Source organism: Peromyscus californicus, unplaced genomic scaffold (assembly GCF_007827085.1).
Source record: "Peromyscus californicus insignis strain IS unplaced genomic scaffold, ASM782708v3 Scaffold_5__1_contigs__length_169319896, whole genome shotgun sequence".
Lineage (NCBI taxonomy): Eukaryota > Metazoa > Chordata > Mammalia > Rodentia > Cricetidae > Peromyscus > Peromyscus californicus.
This window is the reverse complement of record NW_026294573.1, coordinates 66,196,528-66,218,884: the sequence shown is the minus strand read 5'-3', so window position 1 is coordinate 66,218,884 and position 22,357 is coordinate 66,196,528. Positions and strand designations below refer to the sequence as shown.

The 22,357-nt window shown below is 38.8% G+C and overlaps 1 protein-coding gene across 10 annotated transcripts in view; it reads left to right on the top strand.

The window, feature by feature from the left end:
• Cntln (centlein) overlaps positions 1 to 22,357 on the top strand; it is a 265,736-nt gene that overhangs the window by 177,252 nt on the left and 66,127 nt on the right. For all 10 annotated transcript variants that reach the window (XM_052715950.1, XM_052715948.1, XM_052715951.1 and 7 more), the window contains 3 exons: positions 2,292 to 2,392; positions 7,813 to 7,904; positions 11,299 to 11,831. In XM_052715950.1, the coding sequence (XP_052571910.1) occupies positions 2,292 to 2,392; positions 7,813 to 7,904; positions 11,299 to 11,831 (726 nt within the window). The remainder of the gene's footprint in view (positions 1 to 2,291; positions 2,393 to 7,812; positions 7,905 to 11,298; positions 11,832 to 22,357) is intronic.

The following is a 22,357-nucleotide window of genomic DNA, read 5'->3' as shown; positions in this document are numbered from 1 at the left end:
AGGCCACATTGGAAACAGCCAGGCATTGTGACACACACCTTTAATCCCAAGAAGTGAGCCTTTAATCCCAAGGAGTGATGGGAAAAACAGAAAGATATATAAGGCGTGAAGACCAGAAACTAGAAGCATTTTGGCCTGGTTAAGCATTTTGGCTGATTAAGCATTCAGGCATTTGAGCAGCAGTTCAGTTGAGAGCCATTGGGATGAGGACACAGAAGCTTCCAGTCTGAGGAAATAGGACCAGCTGAGAAACTGGCAAGGTGAGGAAGATGTGGCTTGTTCTGTCTCTCTGATTTTCCAGCATTTACCCCAATACCTGCCTCGGGTTTGATTTTATTAATAAGAACTTTTAAGATTCATGCTACAAATTACCAGTTTATTCCTTGTCTCTTTCCCTTTTTATCCCTCAACTCTCCCGCTGGTAGCCATTACCTTTTTTTTTTTTTTTTTTTTTTTTTTTTTTTTTTTTTTGTCTATATCTCTACTGTTCAAAGCATAAGAGTCTTGCAAGCTACAAAGGAACTTTTCTGACTAGGTACATCTATAGGTAGAACAGTGTGCCCAATTGGAAGCATATGCAGCATCATACAGGGTGAGAGACAGTTTTGTCTCTTCTGGTTAATATTTTCATCTGGTAGAGTCTGGGTTCTCATGATCAGCTCATCAGCCATTCTACATTCTCTACTACTCTATCTCCTCTGGAGATAACCAGGTGTTTCCATTTATCCTACAGGCAACATAACTTGGAAACTTACAGTGGGTACTGTCCATCCCTTGTTCATGTTCATCTCCCTGAACTTCTTGGAGTATTGGCACAGTTATTAGAAATGAAGGAACTGTGGGTTTCTATGCTCCTAGACTGTTCCAGTTAACTCCTGAAATCATCTATTTAATAATGTTTCTCAAAGACTATTGTGGTTAAAATCATTCTTTCCAGAACAGTCCTGCAAAGATGTACTATTAAACTTCATGACTTACTGTGACTCAAGCCAGCAGTGTGGCTAGCATGGTGAAAGCAAAGAGAGCACACAGTACACACACTCCCGGGGTCATGCCCAGAATCAGGCAGCAAATATCCACAGGTCTTTGCCAGTGCGTCGGGGTCTCCAGGGTCTTGCCACAAGCAGAGCCGTTGGTGCTATTCTTAGGCCTTGTCCCCCTGAGGAAGTCACATGGCTCCTGCCATGGACTGGATAAGGTGACAAGGAGAAGAGGGGCACGTGGACACTTGGAGTTATAATGGGTGGGTGCAGGCTGGGCAGGGGTGGTGGGTGGTGGCTTACCTAGTTTTCAGGGAGCTGGCCTGGCCTCTTATGGGGTTGTGGTGTGGGCAGGGATATTGTGATGGGGAGAAGTGTGGGCAGGGATATGGTGATGGGAAAAGGATGAGCAGTTGGAGTTACGCTGGCTGAGTGAGGGTGGGGTGAGGGGCAGCCTTACCTGGGGTTCAGATGGCTGACCTGGCCTCTGGTGGAAGAGGGTACTTCAGCTAGAGCAGTGAGCTGGGACAGGGGGACAAAGAGAGGAGGGGATATTTGGGTACTTGGGGTTATGCTGGGTGGACTCCAGCAGAAAATGCTCTTAATGATGGTATTTACAGAATTCTTTCTCATCTGGATATATGATTCCCTGGAGCAACTTTTGTAATTCTGATCCAGTGGCCATGAGTTCCTCCAACAAGGCCATACCTCCTAATAGTGCCACTCCCTATGAGTGGTTATGGGAATATGGGGTTATGGGGGCCAGTTACATTCTAACTACCAAAATCCTATTCCCCTCTCTGCCTCCCTAAATACTTTTCTCCCTCTTGTGGTCTCTGTTCTACATTTCTTGCCCCATACCACCTCACCCACACACCCACACACACACATACACTACATACACACACGAGTTCTTTAGCTGGTTATAATGATATGTGACTATAATCCTAGCACACAAGAGACCAGGGCAAAATTGTGAATTTAAAGCCAGTTCAGGCTCTACACTGAGTCAGTCTTTTGATACCAATACACACACACACACACACACACACACACACACACACACACACACACACACACACACATACAGTATTTGGTATGTTTGTTGAAATGAAGTTCATAGTACTTAATAAAAAATACCCTCATAGAAATCTATTTGCATGATAAAAATGTAATTGAATATACGTAGTTACTATATTTTTGATTTTATCTTACCATTTCCTACTCTTCAGTTGTCTTTGCTGGTTTTTTTACTACCATTCCTTAAGTTACACATTTTATGTAATTATTAATTGTTTGAATTTTTCATAGGCTGAATCTTCAAGATGAATTGGATGAGCTTAAAGTACATATGTCTATTGATAAAACAACAATACACGAATTGAATAGGTGCATGGCAGAGAAAAGAGAAGGTAAGTTTTTAATTAAAATAAATCTTTAGCATTTTAAATTCTCAAGTTTTTGTTTCAATTTAAGAATCTTACTTAGTTTCTCCCTTTTGTACCATGTTATTGATTTATAACACATGTAATTTTTATGTCTCATGAGAAAATCAAATACAGTGAACTCCTAAATATCCCACTTCGAACAGGCTCACAATTTCTTAAAACTTTTAAATGGTTCCTGAGAGATGGCTCAGCTGCTAAAGCTGAGTTGCTGCATAGTTCTGATGAGCTGAGTTCAACCCCAGTCAAGGTGGGGAAGAGCGCTGAGTCTGGGACCATGACCCCTGACTTCCCTCTCTCTCTCTCTCCTTTCCTCTATCTCCCCCCTCTCTCTTTCTCTTAATATAAAAATGTAAAGTAATATTTGATAAGGATAAAATAACTATTTTATTGTTCATTCATGAAGTTTTCCTAGTTAGACTTGCTCACAATTTTATAATTTATTTAATAATGATTCATTCATGTTTTCTTTTGCTATTTCAAGATTTTGAAAGTACTTAGTTCTCTCTAACTTTGTAGGGCCACAAACTTAAACCTAGAGGGAAGCTTTGTTTAAGTGTGTGACCACTGTGACCAACTGTCTCATGATAGGGAATGCACCCATGGTGCCAGTGTAAGACTGTTCCTATGTTAAAAGTGAAGACAATTGCATTTACTGTTAACTTCAATGTCTTTGTAGAAGAAGCGAATCAGGTTAATATGATAAGATCCTTCAAACTTCTGCCACCTAGCTGTTGTCACCACACCTAGTGATCGATTTAATGAACTCCGCCTCTAGCTTTTATTAATCATTATTAATCATTATTACTGACTCAGTCTTAAATATGTTGTTAGTGATTTACCAAAGCCAATATTTTAACATTTCTATTTTACACTTTTAGTTTTCATCAGAATATGAATTTACTCCTTCATTGGCTTCTAAAACATGACTTTTTGTTTTCATTTTTCTTCTCTTGCCGGGATCTTTTCTCTTTCTTCTAGTGAAACATATTCCCTACTTCTTCTTTAACAGTTCAGACCCTGAAGAGTCTTATTATTTTATTGTTAAAAGTAACTGTATTATTTTGAAAACAGAAACATACATAGGTGAACATTCCAGCAATGAGAAAGGACCAAATTAAGACAGAAAAGGAAATATTGTGAGTTCACAGTTCCAAGTCAACATCTTACACATTGCACATTGGTTTCTTGTACCCTGGGGCTTACCGTAGCATTGTTCACAGTACCTTAGTTATGGTGCCAGCCTGAGTACCCCACATCAGAGGACTAAGTGCACAAGTGTGGTATGTGTGCACAATGGGTTTGTTTTCAGACCTAAGAATGAATTTGTGCTGTTTTCAGGAACACAGGAGAAAGGAGATAATAATAAGTAAATTAGGCCAGTCTTAGACAAATATCATGTTTTTATTCATTTGTAACTCTGTATTTTATATACATTTGTGACATGTATGTAGAAGTAAAACTGGGGAGACAAAGGGGACTAACAAGCAGGAAGCAGTAACAACAGAGAGAGAGAGAGAGAGAGAGAGAGAGAGAGAGAGAGAGAGAGAGAGAGAGAGAGAGAGAGAGGAATTTATGAAGGGACCATGCTTTACATATATACATAGATCAGAAAAATTGGTTGGCCACTCCCGTAAGTTCTGCTTTTGTCTTGTCTTGTTATATCTTGTTTAGTACGGATTGACTGTTGTCTCTTGAAGGCCTGCTCTTTCATGAAGAGGAAATGGAGATGGGTGGATCTGGGGAAGAGGAGAGGTGGAGGGGAGCTAGGAGTAGTGGAGGGAGGGGAACTATGATTGGAGTATATTGTATGAGAGAAGAATCTTTTCAATTTAAAAAAAGAAAAGGAGAAAAAATAAACAGAAAGAAAATAATATGGTAGACTTAAGGAATGTGTTCAAGAGTAGCAATAGCAAATAGTGGAAGAGCCAGTTAATGAATAATTTGATTTGAAAAAAGTATTTGTGACACTGAGAATAAGTAAACTGGCAAAATAAAATTATCATGTTAAATCTGACTGAACTGAAGGTGGATTCAGTCAGGCTAACTAAAAGGAATAAAAGCTATGTGCACTAAAATGTATCACAGAAAAAAACATGTTTGATTACTAAAATAGACACACAAAATGCAATTGGTTATTTTCTACTAAATTATATCTTTGTAGTATTTTTGTTTCTTTTAAATCGAATCACATATCAAGAAAAAAATCAGTAAAAACATACCTGTCATTTCTTTATCAATAAAAGTCCAAAGAGTAGAAGAAATAAGGCAAGTTTCAATGATTTTAGCCATTGATACCCTTAGGATAGTGCAAAAATGAACATGCTCAATTTCAAGAGTAAAGTTGTTTGTTTCATTGGCTGAATGCAGTGTGCATTAACACTTTTCCATGTTCTTTATTGAGGGACAATAATGTGTATTATGTCACTAAATATTGTAAAAATACAGGCTATTGAATGCTGAATGACTTTATATTTAATACCAAATAATAGCAAATTCATTTTATAAAATAATACTAATTTAGGATGGTTAGCAGTTGTACTTTGCTATTAAATATTTCAAATACAACTAGTGGAAATAAAATTAAAAATGCTAAACCAATGTTCACAATTTATCAAAAACAAATTTAATTATTGAAACAATAAATGTTTGTTTCAATAATTAAATGTTAAAATGGGAAAATCAGAACAATTATGATAGGTCTTTAAAACAATGTTACTATAGTTAAATGAGAATATAAAAGAATGATAAGAATAATAAACAGTAAAAAGTTGCAGAGTAATTTAGATTAATTATTCAATGGAATGTTAAAGCGTGGAAAATAATAGCCCAAACTAATGACACTGACATGAGACAGAGTCTTTCAGTGCAGACCAGGCTGACCTGGAACTCAGAATCTTTATTCTCTACTGCTCCCCCCCCCCCCCCCCCCCCCCCGGTGCTGAGCACACTATACCCCAGCTATACTGAGCAATTTGAAATAAGGGAAACTGGGGAGCCTTTCAGCTGCCTTAGAACCTACATATTTCTGACCTTCCTTTGTGTATTGTTATCAGGCTCAGGGTGCCATGTGGATTTCCTTACTCTGACTTGGAGCCCCTCTCTAAAATCTCATTAACCAAGGATTAACTCATAGAAAAGCAGGCTGAAAGGTGATTTGACAATTCACTTTAAAGACAACATCTGTTCTGATGACTCTAGGACGTGGAAAGACAACCTTTGTGTTACTGCAGTCTCTGTGTTCACCTCTGTCCCAGGGCATTGTCTGTCCCTCAGGCCCACTCAGTTTCCCTAAAGATCATTTTATACCCCTAAAAAATGTCTTCAGTTCCCTGCTCCATCTCCCTTTTCCTCTTGGTGAGGGTATTGAAGCATGGACCATTTGGCCCTTCTGTAGTTTCCATAGTTTGTGTGGTATTCATTTCCCCCTACAAATCTCCATTTATTTCAGTGCACGTAGGCTCCAAGAAAGAGGGAGAAAAACCCTTTACCTCCATGGTAAACCAAGAAGTTAAAAGGACAGGAAACAAAAATAAAATAAAACAAAATATAAACAAACTATTAACAAAGTTAGTATTTAAAAACATAAAGAGAAATTTCTGAGAAAGTAAGAACATAAATCCAGAAGAATTTTAATGCTAGTAAAAATTCAAGCATTTAAACCATGTGGTCAAATAAATCTCTTACAGAATGAAGCGAGAGAGAGAGAGAGAGAGAGAGAGAGAGAGAGAGAGAGAGAGAGAGAAGAAATGACATTTTCCTAACTAGACGCTCTTGCCTCAGTTCTCACATCCTGAGATCTTTTACCAAAGTGCCTAAGAGTATATTCCTTGTTTTACTCCATAGTCTCAGCCTAACTGCTTCAGTATTTTTATAGATGCTATAGAGCAAGAAAAAAATCTTTCTGGGCAACATCCACAGGTGAACATGCTCAGCTATTCTGTCCAGTATTCCTTGCACATACTAAGACCAAATATGCAGGAAAGAAATGCTTTTAAAATCATTCTTCAGTGTTTTTTATTAACAATATATAGATGTTGTTAGTACTCTGTGCTATGTGAATATATTACTATTATCTTATTTTTAAGGACAAACATTTCACTCAGAACTATAGGAGATATTTAAATGACTAGAACAGATGAATTATATTTGCATATTATTTCTATATTGCTGAAGAGTGCTGTAAATGAATTCAGCACCATGGTGTTAGGGGACTAGAAAAAGAAGCTTGGGAGCATATAGATTATTATCAAGGTAAAGTACGTATTCCTCAAGAGGCAGCTTCTACCTATTCTAGCTTTTATTATTCTTAGGACAGTGTTCTATTTATTTCATGAGCACAGACGTTTTAATTGAGTATGTCATGTTTCAAAGACAAAAGAAATGCCTAATTCACTCTAACAAACTTGTTAGTCACTGTTTTTATCAGGAGGATTTCTACTCTACAGAGAATAATATTGTTTTCTCTTTCTTTGTTGATAAATCAAAGTTGTACACTGACCTACAGCAGTCAGGCTTACTTTAAAGCAAAAGGAAGCTAATACAGATGCATACCCTCTTACTGCTGCACATTCCTTTCTGATCCCTGCTTTGTTCTTTTAAGAACATTATACTTAAAAGACAGTTCAAGAATTCAGTAAAAAAATGGTAACTTCACCACTGTAACCCAGCTGTAAATGAAACAGTTATAGATTTGGATGAATTTTAATATTAATGAAAAATTTACGACAGTGTTTCCCTTAACTTGGTAAATTACTTGCAGGTTTTTGCTGCACTGGGAAAGCTGTGGTAGTTAGTTGCCAGCCAGTGCTGGAGTGATTTATCAAACAACTTCACCCATGAATGTGGGCTTATTTCTTAGGAAGCCACAGCTCCTCCAGAAATGAGGCTTTTATGGTTTAACCTGCCTGTGCATGGTCTTTCGCTGGAAGGAAAGGTTCTTGCACTGTTAGGGTTTCAGTCTCTAATTCTGTTACTGTTTGCTTTGTTCAGCGAGCACTCTGATCCTCCTGGCAGGGAGCAGGATCAGCAGAACAAAACTAGTAATGGCTGTAGATAAAACGAATTCTGCTTTTAAGGTAAAGGCAGAATAGTCTACAAAAGAATGAACATGGGAATGAAAGTATAGCATTGTTAACCTGCAGATCTATTGTAACTTTGAAAGTCTTCACACTGCAGGAAAAATAAAGTGATACTACAAAGATACGTAATTATGTGACAAAAAATTCTTAAGAAAGGTCACCATTTAGTTTTGACCAAATACTTTACAAGACAATAGACTAGATTATTCATAATTGACAAACCACACAACCTTTCCTCTTAAAATGACTGTACAGTGTTTTCAGTAATATATGATATGCCATAATATATTATTTATTTGCTTCCAGAACAAGTCTTTAGACACCATGAAGATGCTGGGGTCAAGAAAAGTACTCCAGAGAAGAATGAGAAAGCAATACCAGAGCAGACATTGCAGAAGGTACTCTAATCTCTAAGATATTGAGCTGAGCAAGTTAAATCGGAATTTTACCATAAAGGATTATATTTTAAAACGAGAGCTCATGAACTTAAACCTTGTGTGAATCCTTAATTTAAATTCATAATTCAAAATCATTGGCTTGCCAAAATGGGGGTAAAAGAAATCAATGTAAGAAAAATAAATGTGTAAATACTTGTTCTTCCTTGGACATAGATTAAAAATATTTTTATAGATAGAGGGGAGAAAATGAAAAGAAGAAAAGTTAACCAAATTTAGAATATATGTGCTTATTAGTTATAAGTGAACCGTTCAAGTTACAAAGGGATCAGGAGACCTTGCTCTTCTGCAACAGGCATAGATTGCTTTTTTGATTATAGCTCTGCCACAGTAAAATGGCAGTATCTCTATACTTTAAACTTAAAAATATGTGTGACTTATTGTCAGTAAAATGTAGCCTATGATTTAGTGTAGTTTTCTGTGTTTTAGTAGGACAGTGCGTGTCAACCTGTAGTCACAATACAGCACTGCTATCATTGATAGGAAAATGCTGCCTTCAAATTTTAGCATTTGTCTCAATTTATTTCTTTTTATGAAATATATTATAAGGTTCAATGAAATGGTTTCAAGCATATGAACACTTACTGGCATTATTACTGAAAATTTACCTTTAAGTAGAATATATTTTGACTGTTATCTAGCTACTTTGGATTAGTTTTGGCTTTTACTAAAGAGTCAATTCATAAACAAAACTGAAAATGTAAACATATATGAACAATTTCACTTTACTACCTTTATTTCTTGTACCTGTGGATAGACCTATAGGGACTTTTCATGAACTTCTTGCCACTGTCCTGTAACAAAGGATGTCACATCAGCACTACTGAATGACATACGCCAGGTTAATGTCATAGGTGAGAGAATGAGAGAGGGTCACATCCATTCATCTTGAAAAAGGGTGAAAACCTGATGCCATCAGTGTACCATCAGCTGGGATATTTTACACTTCATACTGATGGACCAGCTTTGTTTCAAAATAGTATTTTTCTTCGCTGTTTTGTATAATTTTGTTTGTATAGATTCCTATTCTGTGACTATTCTTCTAGAGGAGAAAGCCGATAGAAACTGATTTCTATCTACCCTCTACAACTGACAGCTAACGTTACAGGTACAGAAATGCATTTAGGCCCAGAAAAAGAACAGTAATTATTTTCATTGAACTGGAATCAAATTAGCATATTAATTTTTTACTTTTTAATATTAGCTTTATGCAGTTGTGTCAGTCATCTTTTGAAAATTTCATGGCTAAATTTATTACTTTTAGCTAATTAATGTTTATATTATATGGCATTGAGGATTGAATTTAGGGTCTCACACGTGCTAGGTAAGTTACCTACCACCAACAATTTGCCCAGTCATATATATAATACATATAGTATAGTTTTCTGTGTTTTAATAGGACAGTGCATGTCAGCCTGTAGTCACAATACAGCACTGCTATCATTGATAGGAAAATGCTGCTTTCAAATTTTAGCATTTGTCTCAATTTATTTCTTTTTACAAAATATATTATCAGGTTCAATGAAATAGTTTCAAGTATATAAATATATATGTCTATATTCACATATATATGTATGTATATAGACATACACACACATAGACTTTTTGTTTTGATACAGGGTCTTTTAATTTGCACGGACTGGGTTTGAACTCATTCTGTTGCCCAGGCTGGCCTTGAGCTTGCAGCCTTCTGTCTTTCATGTCCTGAGTAGCCTCTCACTTCAGATCAGGTCCATCTGAATTTCCTTCTTACATGTGCATATTCCTATGTGTGTGGTGTGGTGTGTGCTTATGCATACTTGTGGAGATCTGAGACCACCTCAGGCACAATCCACCTTTTGGGTTCTTTTTGAGACGGGGTCTCTTACTAACCTGAAATTTACTCACCGGTCAAGTAAGCTAGGCTAGCTGGTCATTTAGATGCAGGAATCCATCCGTCCCTGCCTCCCCAGCTCTAGAAGACTCTGATTTTGGGGATGTAAATTCTGGGAATCAAGCTCAGACCTTCCTGCTAGAGGTAAGTACTTTACTGACCGAACTGTCTCTCCAGCCCCGTAGACACGTTACTGAAAGGAGCGAATGAAGGGCTTCAGTGAATTGTCTCTCCTAGAGTCCGTAATGTATGGACTGCCATGATCTCTAGGTTTAGTTTAAAATAGAAGGTGGAAATTAATCAGTTCTGGTCAAGGTGTGGTCCTCCCATTATTATGTCAGCTCACAGCCATCATCAAGGAGGTCCAATAAAGTGTTAAATCGTTAGTCTATTACTCCCTGAGAATGCAGCCTTTTGAAATCGTGGAATGCTGTCCTCAGTTGGAGGTGTAGAGTTATCTGACACTGTGGCTCTTTGTGGAATTCTAGATGATTCTGTGGGTAAGATTATGGACAATAACTCCTCTGTCTCTTGAGCCAACATAGAAATGCAAACGAAGGCGTAGCTGCCATGTCCTCTGCTGCTGGTGTCTTGTGGGCTCACATGGAGAGGCAGTGCTTCTCTGCGAAAGCAGTTGTCGAGTTTCTGTTTCAGTTACACCTATCAAACCATCTTGAAAAATAGTAAAATGTTATTTTTCAAATAACAACTCTTGTGATTTTTCAAGTTCTAAATCCGAGCTTCCTTCCATAAGAGGTACAGATGTTTAGACCTACAGCATTTACATCCTAACATATATTACTTTAAGATGTGCAAGTGTGTGTCTTTCCAGTGGCTGTTGATTCATAGGGCCTGGAGTGTATTTGAACATTGCTGTGTCCTACAACAGGAGCAATATTTTTTTGGAATGAGTGGAAATGTTTTATTTATAAGCAACCTTCTTATAATTTTAGATGGTTGAACAACATTTTTTTAAAAATATTTTATTGTTTGAAATAAGGATCACATGAGAATTAAAATGGTACTTTTCTAATTTAGAAATTAAACTGTTACAGGTTATTTATTTTGTCATCACTTTCTAATGTGTTTGTCAAGTGTTTAATAATAGTTTTTCCATGAACCTATTTTAAAGCTATTTCTATAAACAGTTTATTTTTCTGAAACTATTTCTTTTCCCTGAAGCACCTACAGTCTTAGAGCACTCTGCAGCTCATTGACATCCATAGTTCTGTATCGCTTTACAGAGGATTTTAACTTCTTCTACCATCTGTCCTTTATCCAGCAGGTGCATTATTGCATTTCTGAATGCAGTCATCTACATCACCTTAGAATTATTTAGAAATTAAGTGCTTTAGATTCATTTTGTCCTTGTGCTAAACGTAACTTTCTTTCATCAGTTAGAAATGATATGAAGTAGATTATGGTTTTAAATTTTAAAGGAATAAATTAAACTTTCTTGCTTAGGTCATTGAGTTGGAAAATCGGCTGAAGTCTTTTGAGAAAAAGTCAAGAAAATTAAAAGAGGGGAATAAGAAATTAAAGAAAGAAAACGATTTCTTGAAATCCCAGTTAAAACACTATCAAGAAGATTCCGAGGTGAGAGAAAGAGAGCTAGAGCACCTACTGAAGGTGAGTAAAGACGTAGAAGACGACAGGGGTGAACTGGAGAGCAAAATCACTGAGCTGGAGAGGGAAGTCACCACCCTGAGGAAACAGGGGGCAGACACTAAGGCTTTGAGAAATGAAAAGGAAGAGGCGGTGAGTCCAGGGGAGAAAGTGCACCATCCCACAGACCAAGCTAAATCTGCAATGGCCACTGCAGATGTGAGAGCCCGGCAGTGTGACTGCAAGACAACCACTACCAAGGTGAAATTTAAAGCCGCCAAGAGAAAGATCTCTGTGGGTCGCCACCACACTGTTCTCAATCACTCCATCAAGGTTATGAGCCACTTTGAGAACCTCAGCAAGGACGGCTGGGAAGATGTGAGTGAAGGCAGGTAAGGCTCTCATTAACTTAGCTCTGTGGTGGGGACAGTGTGCATATGTAAAGCACTGGCAAATGGAGATTGAATTTCAACTACTGTTGATTTGGTATTCAGAAAAAATACTGTCAGAGCCTTTGAAATATCTTGGGAGGTCTTGTTCTGAGCTTATTGACTGAAATTTGCATGCAAAATTAGCCACAACTGCATGAGTATTTGAATAGGTGCCAGGAAACCCAAAAGAAGGCAATGCTTGATTTCTTCCAGTGATGCTATTTTCATGCAGTCATGAGGCTTGAAATTGACAGTTTGGCAGGTTGATTTAATTTGCTGGCCCTTTGCATATTCACCACTGACAGCTAAGGATTCCCAGGCAAGCCTACTAAGTCGGTTTAGTTATCTTGTGACATGCCAACCTGGGAGGAGAAACATTTTTCCCCCTTAATTTAGTTAGATAAATTTTGAATGACCCATTTCAGCTTGTTACCAGATGTCTACAAGCTGTTTAACAGCCTTTAAATTAAGAACCATCTTTACTAATTATTTCATGTGTGTATTATGGAAAGTCATTGTACAAACTTTAACTGGATGGAAGTTAAAATTTACTTAAGAGTTGTATAGATTTGTATTCTTGAGTTGTTTAGCCCCCATTGAATATCAAAAAGTGAATACTAGAAGTCTGTACATTTCCTGGTCTTACACCTGGCTGTACACTCATATATACACTTGAAGCATAGAAGCAAAGGAACAGCAGCACCTCTTATTTATACCTGTGCAATAAAGACATTCATTGTTAGAGTTACTAACAAGTTGTCCACTTGGCTGTGGTTTTAAAATTTCTTTCTTTTTCATAATAATATATACCTACATTGATTCACTCTAGTTTTGTTTGTTTTAAGCTCTTCTTCAGTATTCTGTTTTAGATGTGGGATGACTAGGGATATTTTTCTTAGCCACAAGCATAGAAATGAAAATGACCTTAAAACATAATGGGAACTTTTCTGTGTGGTGGGAAGGGGGAGGTGATGCCTTTCCTTGCCCTCATAAGTAGCATGGCTCACATTCCTGCAGCAAAAGACATACCAGAGAAAAAGAGCACATTTATTTTTCAAAGTTTTACATGACAGTGGAAGATGAATGAAAGCCTAAAGAATTGGAGGAAAGTTTCCATTTTAATGCTTAGCTTTCATTAAAAATGGACAGTTCTATAATAATGTAGATAAAAAGACATGTAGCTATATAATGCCCAAAATAAGAGCAAAGGGCCAAGAAGGAGAGGTTCCGTGGCATCATTCTGTTCAGGGTGTTCTAAGCCTCTGCATGGCACTCCTTCCTGGGCAGAGTGAGTCTTTTATGGACTGGGGTCTTCTCTTACTGAGCATGGTAGATGAGGAGATTTCATTTCCCTGAGAAGCAGGCATAGGTTAGAGTAAGTTTATATTTTATGCTTGCTTTGGAGAAAAGGGTCTGCATTAATTACTTTTCTATTGCTTGATAAAACATCATGATCAAGGCAACTTATAGAAGAAAGAGTTTAATGTTGTTTATGCTTGCAGAGGGTTGGAATCCATTATGGTGGGGACAGCATGCCAGCTGACAGACAGCACAAGGCAGAGAGTGGATTGGAAGTGATATGAGGTTTCAACTCTCAAAGTCCACCCATAGTGACAGAACTTAATCCAGAAAGGCTGCACCACCTGAAGCTCACCAACAGTGCCACCAACCCAATACTGTGAGGGACATTTCTCATCCAAACCAGCACAAGTGATCTACTGTTTGTCATTACTTGGGTTTATGCCATTTTGCTTTGGGGGAAAATAAAGAGTAAGAGAGAGGAAAGAAAGGCGAAAGAAATCTTGTTTCTGAGCCTGTTTCTCAGGTGTCCTAATGCTCTTTATATCAACGTTTTCCCAATGGCAAAATGGCATAGCTTGTAGAATTGTTTTCTGAGCCTGAGCAACTGTTTGCACATTATAATAACAGAGAGGTCCTATAAAAGTTTCCAAGCTCAAACATTCCAAACCAATGTTACTCTAATTTTTGAGGTGGACTAGAAGCATCCGTTTTATTTAAAGATTGTTACCTGGTTGCAGTGTGCTGGTAGGTTTGGAGAACGTTTTAAATGATTATAAAATGAAGTTCCTAGTCTTTAGGCAGGTAAAGAAACTATAAAGGCATGTTTATGGGCCAAGTGTAAAGATGCTGCTGTACCAAGCCTGGTGACCTTCCAGTGGGGGAAGGGGAAAACCAGCTCCTGGGAACTGTGCTCCGATCATCACGGTGCATCGTGGCATGCGAGTGCACATGGGTACACACACACACACACACACACACACAGAGAGAGAGAGAGAGAGAGAAAGAACAGAGAGTCCTCTGATCATCACAGGTGCATCATGGCATGCGAGTGCACATGGGTACACACACACACACACACACACACACACACACACACACACACACACACAGAGAGAGAAAGAACAGAGAGTCCTCTGATCATCACAGGTGCATCATGGCATGCGAGTGCACATGGGTACAGAGAGAGAGAGAGAGAGAGAGAGAGAGAGAGAGAGAGAGAGAGAGAGAGAGAGAGAGAGAGAGAGAGAGAGAGGTGGCAATAGATTGTGTACCCTAATAAAATTTGCTAAAGATCAGAGGACAAAACAAGCCCCTAGATTAAACACAGATGCCAGGCAGTGGTGGCACACACCTTTAATCCTAGCACTTGGGAGGCAGAGATCTGGAGCTCTGTGAGTTCAAAGCCACCCTGGATTACATGAGATTGATTCAGTCTAGGAGAGAAACAGAGCCAGGCAGTGGTGGCACACACCTTTAATCCAAGCACCTGGGAGTCACACTCCTTTAATCCCAGCACTAGGGAGGAAGTGATATGGGTGGGCGGAGAAAGGTATATAAGGTGTGAGGAGACAGGAACTAAGGCTTTTCGGCTGGAGCCTCTTCAGCTGGACCCCTTTTGGCTGAGAACTCAGAGACATTCAGTCAGAAGATTCGTGGAGTTAGTGAGGTGAGACATGGCAGTGACTTGTTCCTTTATCTCTCTGATATTTCAGCATTTACCCCAATATCTGGCTCAGGGATTTTTTATTAAAAGACCATTTAGAAATTTATGCAACAGAGAGACAGAGAGAGAGAGATACAGAGAGAGAGATTTTTAAAAAACTTATTTATGAAGGCAAAGCCAGAAGATCAAACCTGTATTTTCTCTTTCTTTTTACATTTTCTCAATTTCTTCTTCCCTAGTATCACAAGTGGTTGTAACCAAAATAGTACTTAACTCAGAATCCACTAAATATTTATCCATATCTTCAAGGAAAATCTAGTGTCAGCTGCAATCTGTACCTCAACAATATAATACCCCTGTACTTTTCATAATATATTGGTATAGTTTATTTATGTCTGAGTCTATGTATATTGATAAATACATAAAAGTTAGGTAATATATTCAATTTCAATTTCATCGTATCAGTGCATGTTCATAAAGCCATATGTTTTGAAGAAATATCACTGTATTTTTTAAATATAAGAATATCATCTAAGTTGTTCAGCAGTGTAACTCATTTTGGCATAGTGATGTTGTTACACTTCCTGCTTGGCAGAATAGTCTCAGAGACTATTTAGCTGCAAAGAATTCTCACACATTAGAAATTATGCAGTGGAATATCACAGACATTCACAAGAGTCTATTTCTTGTAGTTTTCTGTAGTGTGGTCCTTAGTTGTTTGTCAACTTGACATAGGCTAGAGTTATCTAGGAAAAAGGACCCAGTTGAAAAATATGTTTCTGTCAGATTACTTATAGGCCTGTCAGTCTTGTAGGGTATTGTGTTGATTAATGATAGATGTGGGAGGGCCCAGCTCACTGTGGACAGTGCCACACCTGGGCATATGGTCCTAGGATGTATAAGAAAGCAGGTTGAGCAAACTATGGGGAGCAAGCCAGTAAGCAGCATTCCTCCATACCCTTTGCTTTAGATCCTGCCTGGAATTCTCTCAACAAAGGAGTGTGACCTGAGAGCCCTAAGATGAAATAAGTCCCTTCTTTCCCAAGTTGCTTTTGGTCACGGTACTGTATCTCAGCAATAGAAACCCTAAGACATATAGTGTAAGAAGATTATTTGGATACTAAGAAAAATGGAACTTAGTCATATTTATATAATATACAGTAACATTATGTAATCATCACCTGTTGTTTATTTCATACAGTTTATTCTTGTTGCTTTTGCATGATAAAACACTCTGACCAAAAGCAGCTTCAGAAAAACAAGGGGGGTGGATTATATGTTTGACCCTTCTGGTCTCAGTCCAACATTGAGGAATGTCACAAGCAAGAACTTCAGGAACTGAAGCAGAGACCATAGAGCAGTGCTGTTCCAACTCACTTACTGATTCATGCTCAGCCAGCTGGCTTATACACCAGGGTATACCTGCCTAGGGATGTGGTTGTCCGTGGTGGCCTGGGCCCTTCCCCCTCCATAATCAAAAAATATCTCACAGCAAACCACAGGCCAGGCTGATGGAGGCAGCCCTTCAATAGACAGTATCAACTGTCCACCATGTTCATTCAGTTACAGTGAAGGAAGAAGAGCAGAAGTTCCTAAGCCAAACTGAGAAAGACAAGGACTGCTTTCTAACGTGGGGACTATGGATTAAAATGTAAACTCTTGTCTGCCTGTCTGTAGCTCTCTCTCTGGCATGGAAGTATGATAGGGAATGTGAGGAGCAATGAAGAGGTCTGCAGACAGGAAGAGGGGAGACGAGATGGCACTGGAGGAAGTGTGTCATATGTATTTACATATAAATTATTATTTGTATATATTCATGTACATACTGTGTGTGCCAGATGAAAGCAAACGCAGGACTATATGGAATACAGAGGCAGAAAGGAGACTGTTTGGAGAGTCTATAAAGATCATTGAGAGGACAGCAGGAGGGATAAGGTGAAGGTGTGGCCTTGTTGAAGGTGGCATGTCAGTGAGAGTGGGCATTTGAGGAATCAGAAGCCCAGGACATTCCCAATTAGCATGCTCATACCCCCCACCTCATGGTGGTTGTCTCAACATGTAAGCTTGCAGCTCCTGCACCAGCACCATAATGCCTGCTGCTTGTCTGCCACTATGCTCTCTGCCATGACAGTCGTGGCCTTGGCCTCTGAACTGTAAGCAAGTCCCCATTTAAATGCTTTTTTTCCAAAAGTTACCTTGGTCATGGTGTTTCTTCACAGCAACAGAAAAGTAACTAAAATGCCTTGAATTGTATCTTTTCTAGTTATATTAAAACAAGGCACTATGATCTCTTCCTTGGTTCTTAACTGTAGTGTAAGTCTGTTAGTTAGTTAGATAGAACTTTTGGAACAGGGTCAGCCCTACCCCTGGGAGCAGAGTGCCCATCATGTGGCTCTTGCCTGTTCTCCAGGTGTTTCTGCTTTATGGAATGAACAAACTAGCTAGCTGTGGCAGCAGAGGCCCCAGCTTTGCATGAGTCCAAGACAACTGGCTTCTTACTAACACCCACCTGACTACTGACATTTAATATTAAACAGAAGCTAATTCAAACCCCCAATGTGGCAGTGTTCTCCATTGGAGATAGCCAGCCCCTTAGCTTCTAGGTGATTACAATGAACCTCTTCCATTATAAGTGGCATCAAGTTGTTTCGTGATAACAGATAATTGTTTTGTGCATGCATTTTCCTGTAGACTTTTGTAAATGCCACCATCATTGGACTTGGATGTATATTCCTATGATATCTTATATAACATTCCACAGAGTTGAAGACATTTGCTAGCATGTGATAATGAACTATATCATGGAATTTTCTGGTCTTACCACATTTTAGAACAGTGGATATGCTATGCCACCAGCTAGAAGATATTGAGTATAGGAAGTACCTTTAATTAATATTTCTTTTTATTTCATTGCTAGCAATGCATAGTTTCAAAGATAACTCTTACAGGTTAAAGTTGTCCTCTATGGCCATTTAACCAAATAACTCACTGGAGATTTTGCTTCTCATCATTATGACCTTGAGCTTAGTAGTTTGAAGATTGTAATGGTTTATTTTGGTTGTCAGCCTGACAAGTGGGAATGGGGATTGCAACTGAGGAACTGCCTCTACCACATTAGCTTGTGAGCATGTCTGTGAGGCATTTTATTGATTTCTAATTGTTATAAGAGGCCCCATATATAAGGGGGTTGGGCCTAGGTTATATAAGGAAGGCAGCCAAATGTGAGCCTGGGAGCAAGCCAGTTATCAGGAGCCCTCCATGGTTTGGGGCCCAGGCTTCTTCCTTGAGTTCCAGGCCTGGCCTCCCTCAATGATGGACTGTTACCTATAACCTGAAACAAATGTTTTCCTCTCCATATTGCTGTTGGTCATTCTGGTTTTTTTCCCAACAACAGAAAATCAAGGATCCTATTACTCATGGCAGAGTAACATTCCCTTGGGAATCGCACTGCTGTTGGTGGAGGCAGTAGCTAGGACTGTTTCCACTTAGCTCTTCAGTCTACTGTATTCACAGTAAGCAGAGGGAGATACCGTATTAGTCACATCTATTACCCTAATTGAGATGGAATCAGAACCATGTCTGGAAATCAGAAGATTGGCTGTACCTGCCACTACTCTTGTGTCTCTTGTGTCTTGTAGGCCTTGGTGGCAAAATCTCAAAGCATCCTTTATTCCTTCTTTCCAATTTTTTTATACCTCATCATTTTTCCAGATCATTTGCTTTTTTCTCTGTGACCATATTGTCAAATGCGAAGGGCAGCGTTCCGTGCTCGCCTCATTTGACTGTCAACGCCTCCTGATAGAGTTGATTTCCACACTCTGCCATGCTCTGCTTTGTCTGTGCTGAGCACTGATACCGCCAGTTTCTTCAGTGAAACTCGGCCACAGCACCATGATAGCCATGGACTGGGCTGTTTACTGTTTTCTTCCCCCACCCCTTCCTCCCATCTCTTTGTTTTTAGGAGTTTGGATGCTTGGATACATTAATCTACTTTGATAATACAATCCTTAAATCTTTAATTAATATTGTCATTGCAACCACCCCTAAATTTAAATAAACATCGTAGGCCTCACTGCTAAATTTAAGATTAATTAGGCTAAAAGTCAGCTTAACATTGTACTTTGTGTCTGATTTCCTAAACCATACCCCTGAGCTTCCCCACACAGAATTCCTTTACAAATAATGACAGTTCTTTTACTTACAATGAACAAAAACTTGGAATCATCTTTGAGTCCAGTCCTCATTCCCAGCATCCAATCAATTGGGAAATCATCATGACTTTCTTCTAAAAACACTCTGACTGCCCTCGCCACTTCTGTTGTTACAACCTGACATGCATTTCATCATTTGTCCGGTTTCCTAACCAGGATGTCCTAACCAGTCTATCTGGCTACCTGACGTACTACTTCTTCCTGTTGAGCAGGGACACCTCCCTCAGCTGTGCCCCTGCCTTCCGTGGGGCATGCATTTCTTAGTCATCCATGTACTTATGTCCCTTCTCTAAGACTGCCCCGAAGGCCATTCTCTTCCAAACTGCAACCTTGTCTTCATTTTGCATCTTGGACTCTGAATTTCTTCCTCTTCCTCTGCTTAGTTTGGTTTTCCAATGACTCTTCTTACCTTATAGCACACTGCATAACCTTTCAAACATATTATATTTAGTGTCTGCTTTTTTTCTGCCTAGAATATGGGTTTTCTCAGGGCTAATTATTATAGAACTTCCTCATCAGTGAGTGTATACTGCATGCATGAAACACTTGTTACACTTAATCATTCTTTGAAAAGGAGTAAGTGGGAGGAAAATAAAACACTGCCCCATCTCTAAAGCCATTCTACCTCAAAGAGATATTTTCAATAGATTCTATCACTGAATATATGACTAAATATAATGATCATGCCACTTTCTGTAGTGATATTTGCTCTGCCCATGACCTTGGGCTATATGGCCTGAAGGAGGCAGTGCTTCCTGCCTTGTATGGGACCTCTTATAAGGAGCTAGGAGAAGGGTCACATGCCCCTTCTCCCTGCTCCTTTCTTCGAGGTGGATTCGCTCCTGGTCACATCAGAGGACGACTTCAGCTGTCTACTCTGTTCTGTATTCGTGAGTGCATTTCCTCAATTTATATCTTCATAAATTCTGTTACCTATTTAATAGACTTACATGGATTGATCGTAATAACTTTCCACATTTTAGACATTGCATATTGAATTCTTGCTAAGTTTTGGACAAACAGAAAGGGAGGGAAAATTACAAATAGAAATATCAATATAAGTAAAATAACAGAATAAGTAAGTATATTGAGTCTACTGTTCTGAGTCAGACATGCTGAATTTCAGAATATTGAAAGAATTTATAAATTTGGTAAATTGCTATTCTGACATTTAAAAATATGACAGAAGGAAGAAATTGTTTAAATCAAACCTAAGTAAGGCATCAATGCATTATAAAAAGAGCCATTCATAAATATTTTAAAAAGAAGATCTGGGACTGGGAAAATGACTCAGACAGGAAACAATCTTCCATACAAGTCCTGATCCCCAGCACCCATGAAAAGGTAATGCTTTATGACACACAGCTATCTCTTTTATGGGGGAGGCGGGGTGCTGTAGAGACAGGTGGATCCTAGAGCTCACTGGCCATAGAGTTTATTCAATTGGTGAGCTCTGGGCTCAGTGAGAGAACTTGTCTCTAAAAAGGTTAAGAGCAACTGGGGAAAACACAGGATATAAACTTCAGGCCTCCACAGGCATGCACACATAACACATATCCTACACACACACACACACACACACACACACGCACACGCACACACACACACACTCACACACAGCTGATTTCTGTAAGTCTGCATGCTGCATGGGTTCTTCCAAGGACATTCTTTTTTTTTTTTTTTTTTATCGTTTTTCGAGACAGGGTTTCTCTGTGTAGCTTTGCACCTTTCCTGGAACTCGCTTTGGAGACCAGGCTGGCCTCGAACTCACAGAGATCCGCCTGGCTCTGCCTCCCAAGTGCTGGGATTAAAGGCGTGCGCCACCACCGCCCGGCCCCAAGGACATTCTTATCAGGCTGATCTATGTCTTTTTTCTCTTCCCCCTCCCTGCACTGAGGACTGAACCATAACTAAGTGCTGTACCCCTTACCTGTTGCCCTGCCCACATCTTCTGTTATTTTAAATCACTATTACACTGACTAATGGTGTAGCTGAACCCTAACAAAGCTTGTTTATCAACTTTGTCATTAAAATAGCCCTCAAAAAGCAGAAAATAGGTACAAATATAAGGGGTGGAAAATACAATTTAGAATCATGATTCCCAGAGATCTTAGCAGACTGGGAACATATAGTTATACAAAAGACTAGAAATCAGGCTGCATGAGTACAAAATGCCAGTTGTTTGGCTACTGTGGAAGAAATAAGATATTTAATAGTCTATATGTAGAAATTCTGTATGAGTCTATTTTAGAATGGATATGCCAGAGAGACTTACATAATTGTAGTCTTCAGAAGGTCTTCTAAGTAACACTTAGTGGACAGTTCTTAGGATGTGAATTTGAATTCTTGTCATGTTTTTATATCAGCATAAGCTAGCGCATGTTCGAGAGTGACCAAGGCAGTAAAACACCTCAAAATCATTTCCATTAGGAAGATTAGAACAAGCCATGAGGTTTTTTTTTCCTAAAGATGTCTCAAGGAGTATGTATCCATGTAAATAGTTCAAATATATCCATGTGAAACTTACTTTCTTGTCCTCCTCACCCTTAAAACTTCTATTTCTTTGTTTTTAAAAAAATTTTTAATGGTGGATATCTATTCAACATGGTACTGAGTTATTTTTTCATACAAGTCTCCAATATGCTCTGAGCATATTCCACCCATTTTCTCCTTCACTTTCTGTTGTTTCCCTAAATAATTTCACACCTTCTGTTTTAGTCTCTGATCCATGGCTGTGAAGAGGCACCATGACCAGAGTAACCATTATAAAAAAACAAAAACAAAAACAAAAAACATTTAATCAGAGGCTTGCTTACAGTTTCAGAAGCTTAGTCCATTATCATCATGGCTTGGAGTATGGCAACATACAGGCATGTATGGTCCTGGAGAAGAAGCTGAGAGCTTTATGTTCTGATCCTCAGGCAGAGAGAAAGACTGGGCCTGGCATTGGTTTTGAAACTTCAAAGCCCACCTTAAGTGATACTCCAACACGGCCACATCTACTCCAACACGGTTGCCCCTCCTAATATTTCTAGTCATTTTAAATAGTTCTGCTCCCTGGTGATAAGCATTCAAATATATGAGCCTGTGTGAGCCATTCTTATTCAAACCACCACATCTGCTATCATGTCAGATGTGCTTTTATGTATCTATGTATAACCTTATTTGTGAATAAGAGAAAACATGGGATTTGTCTTTCTGAAAATGACTTTATCACTTAGTGATTATCTCCAGTTGCATCCATTTTCTTCCAAACAACACTTCATTCTTCCTGGTGGAAAAGAATTCCACTGTGTCTTTTATATCACATA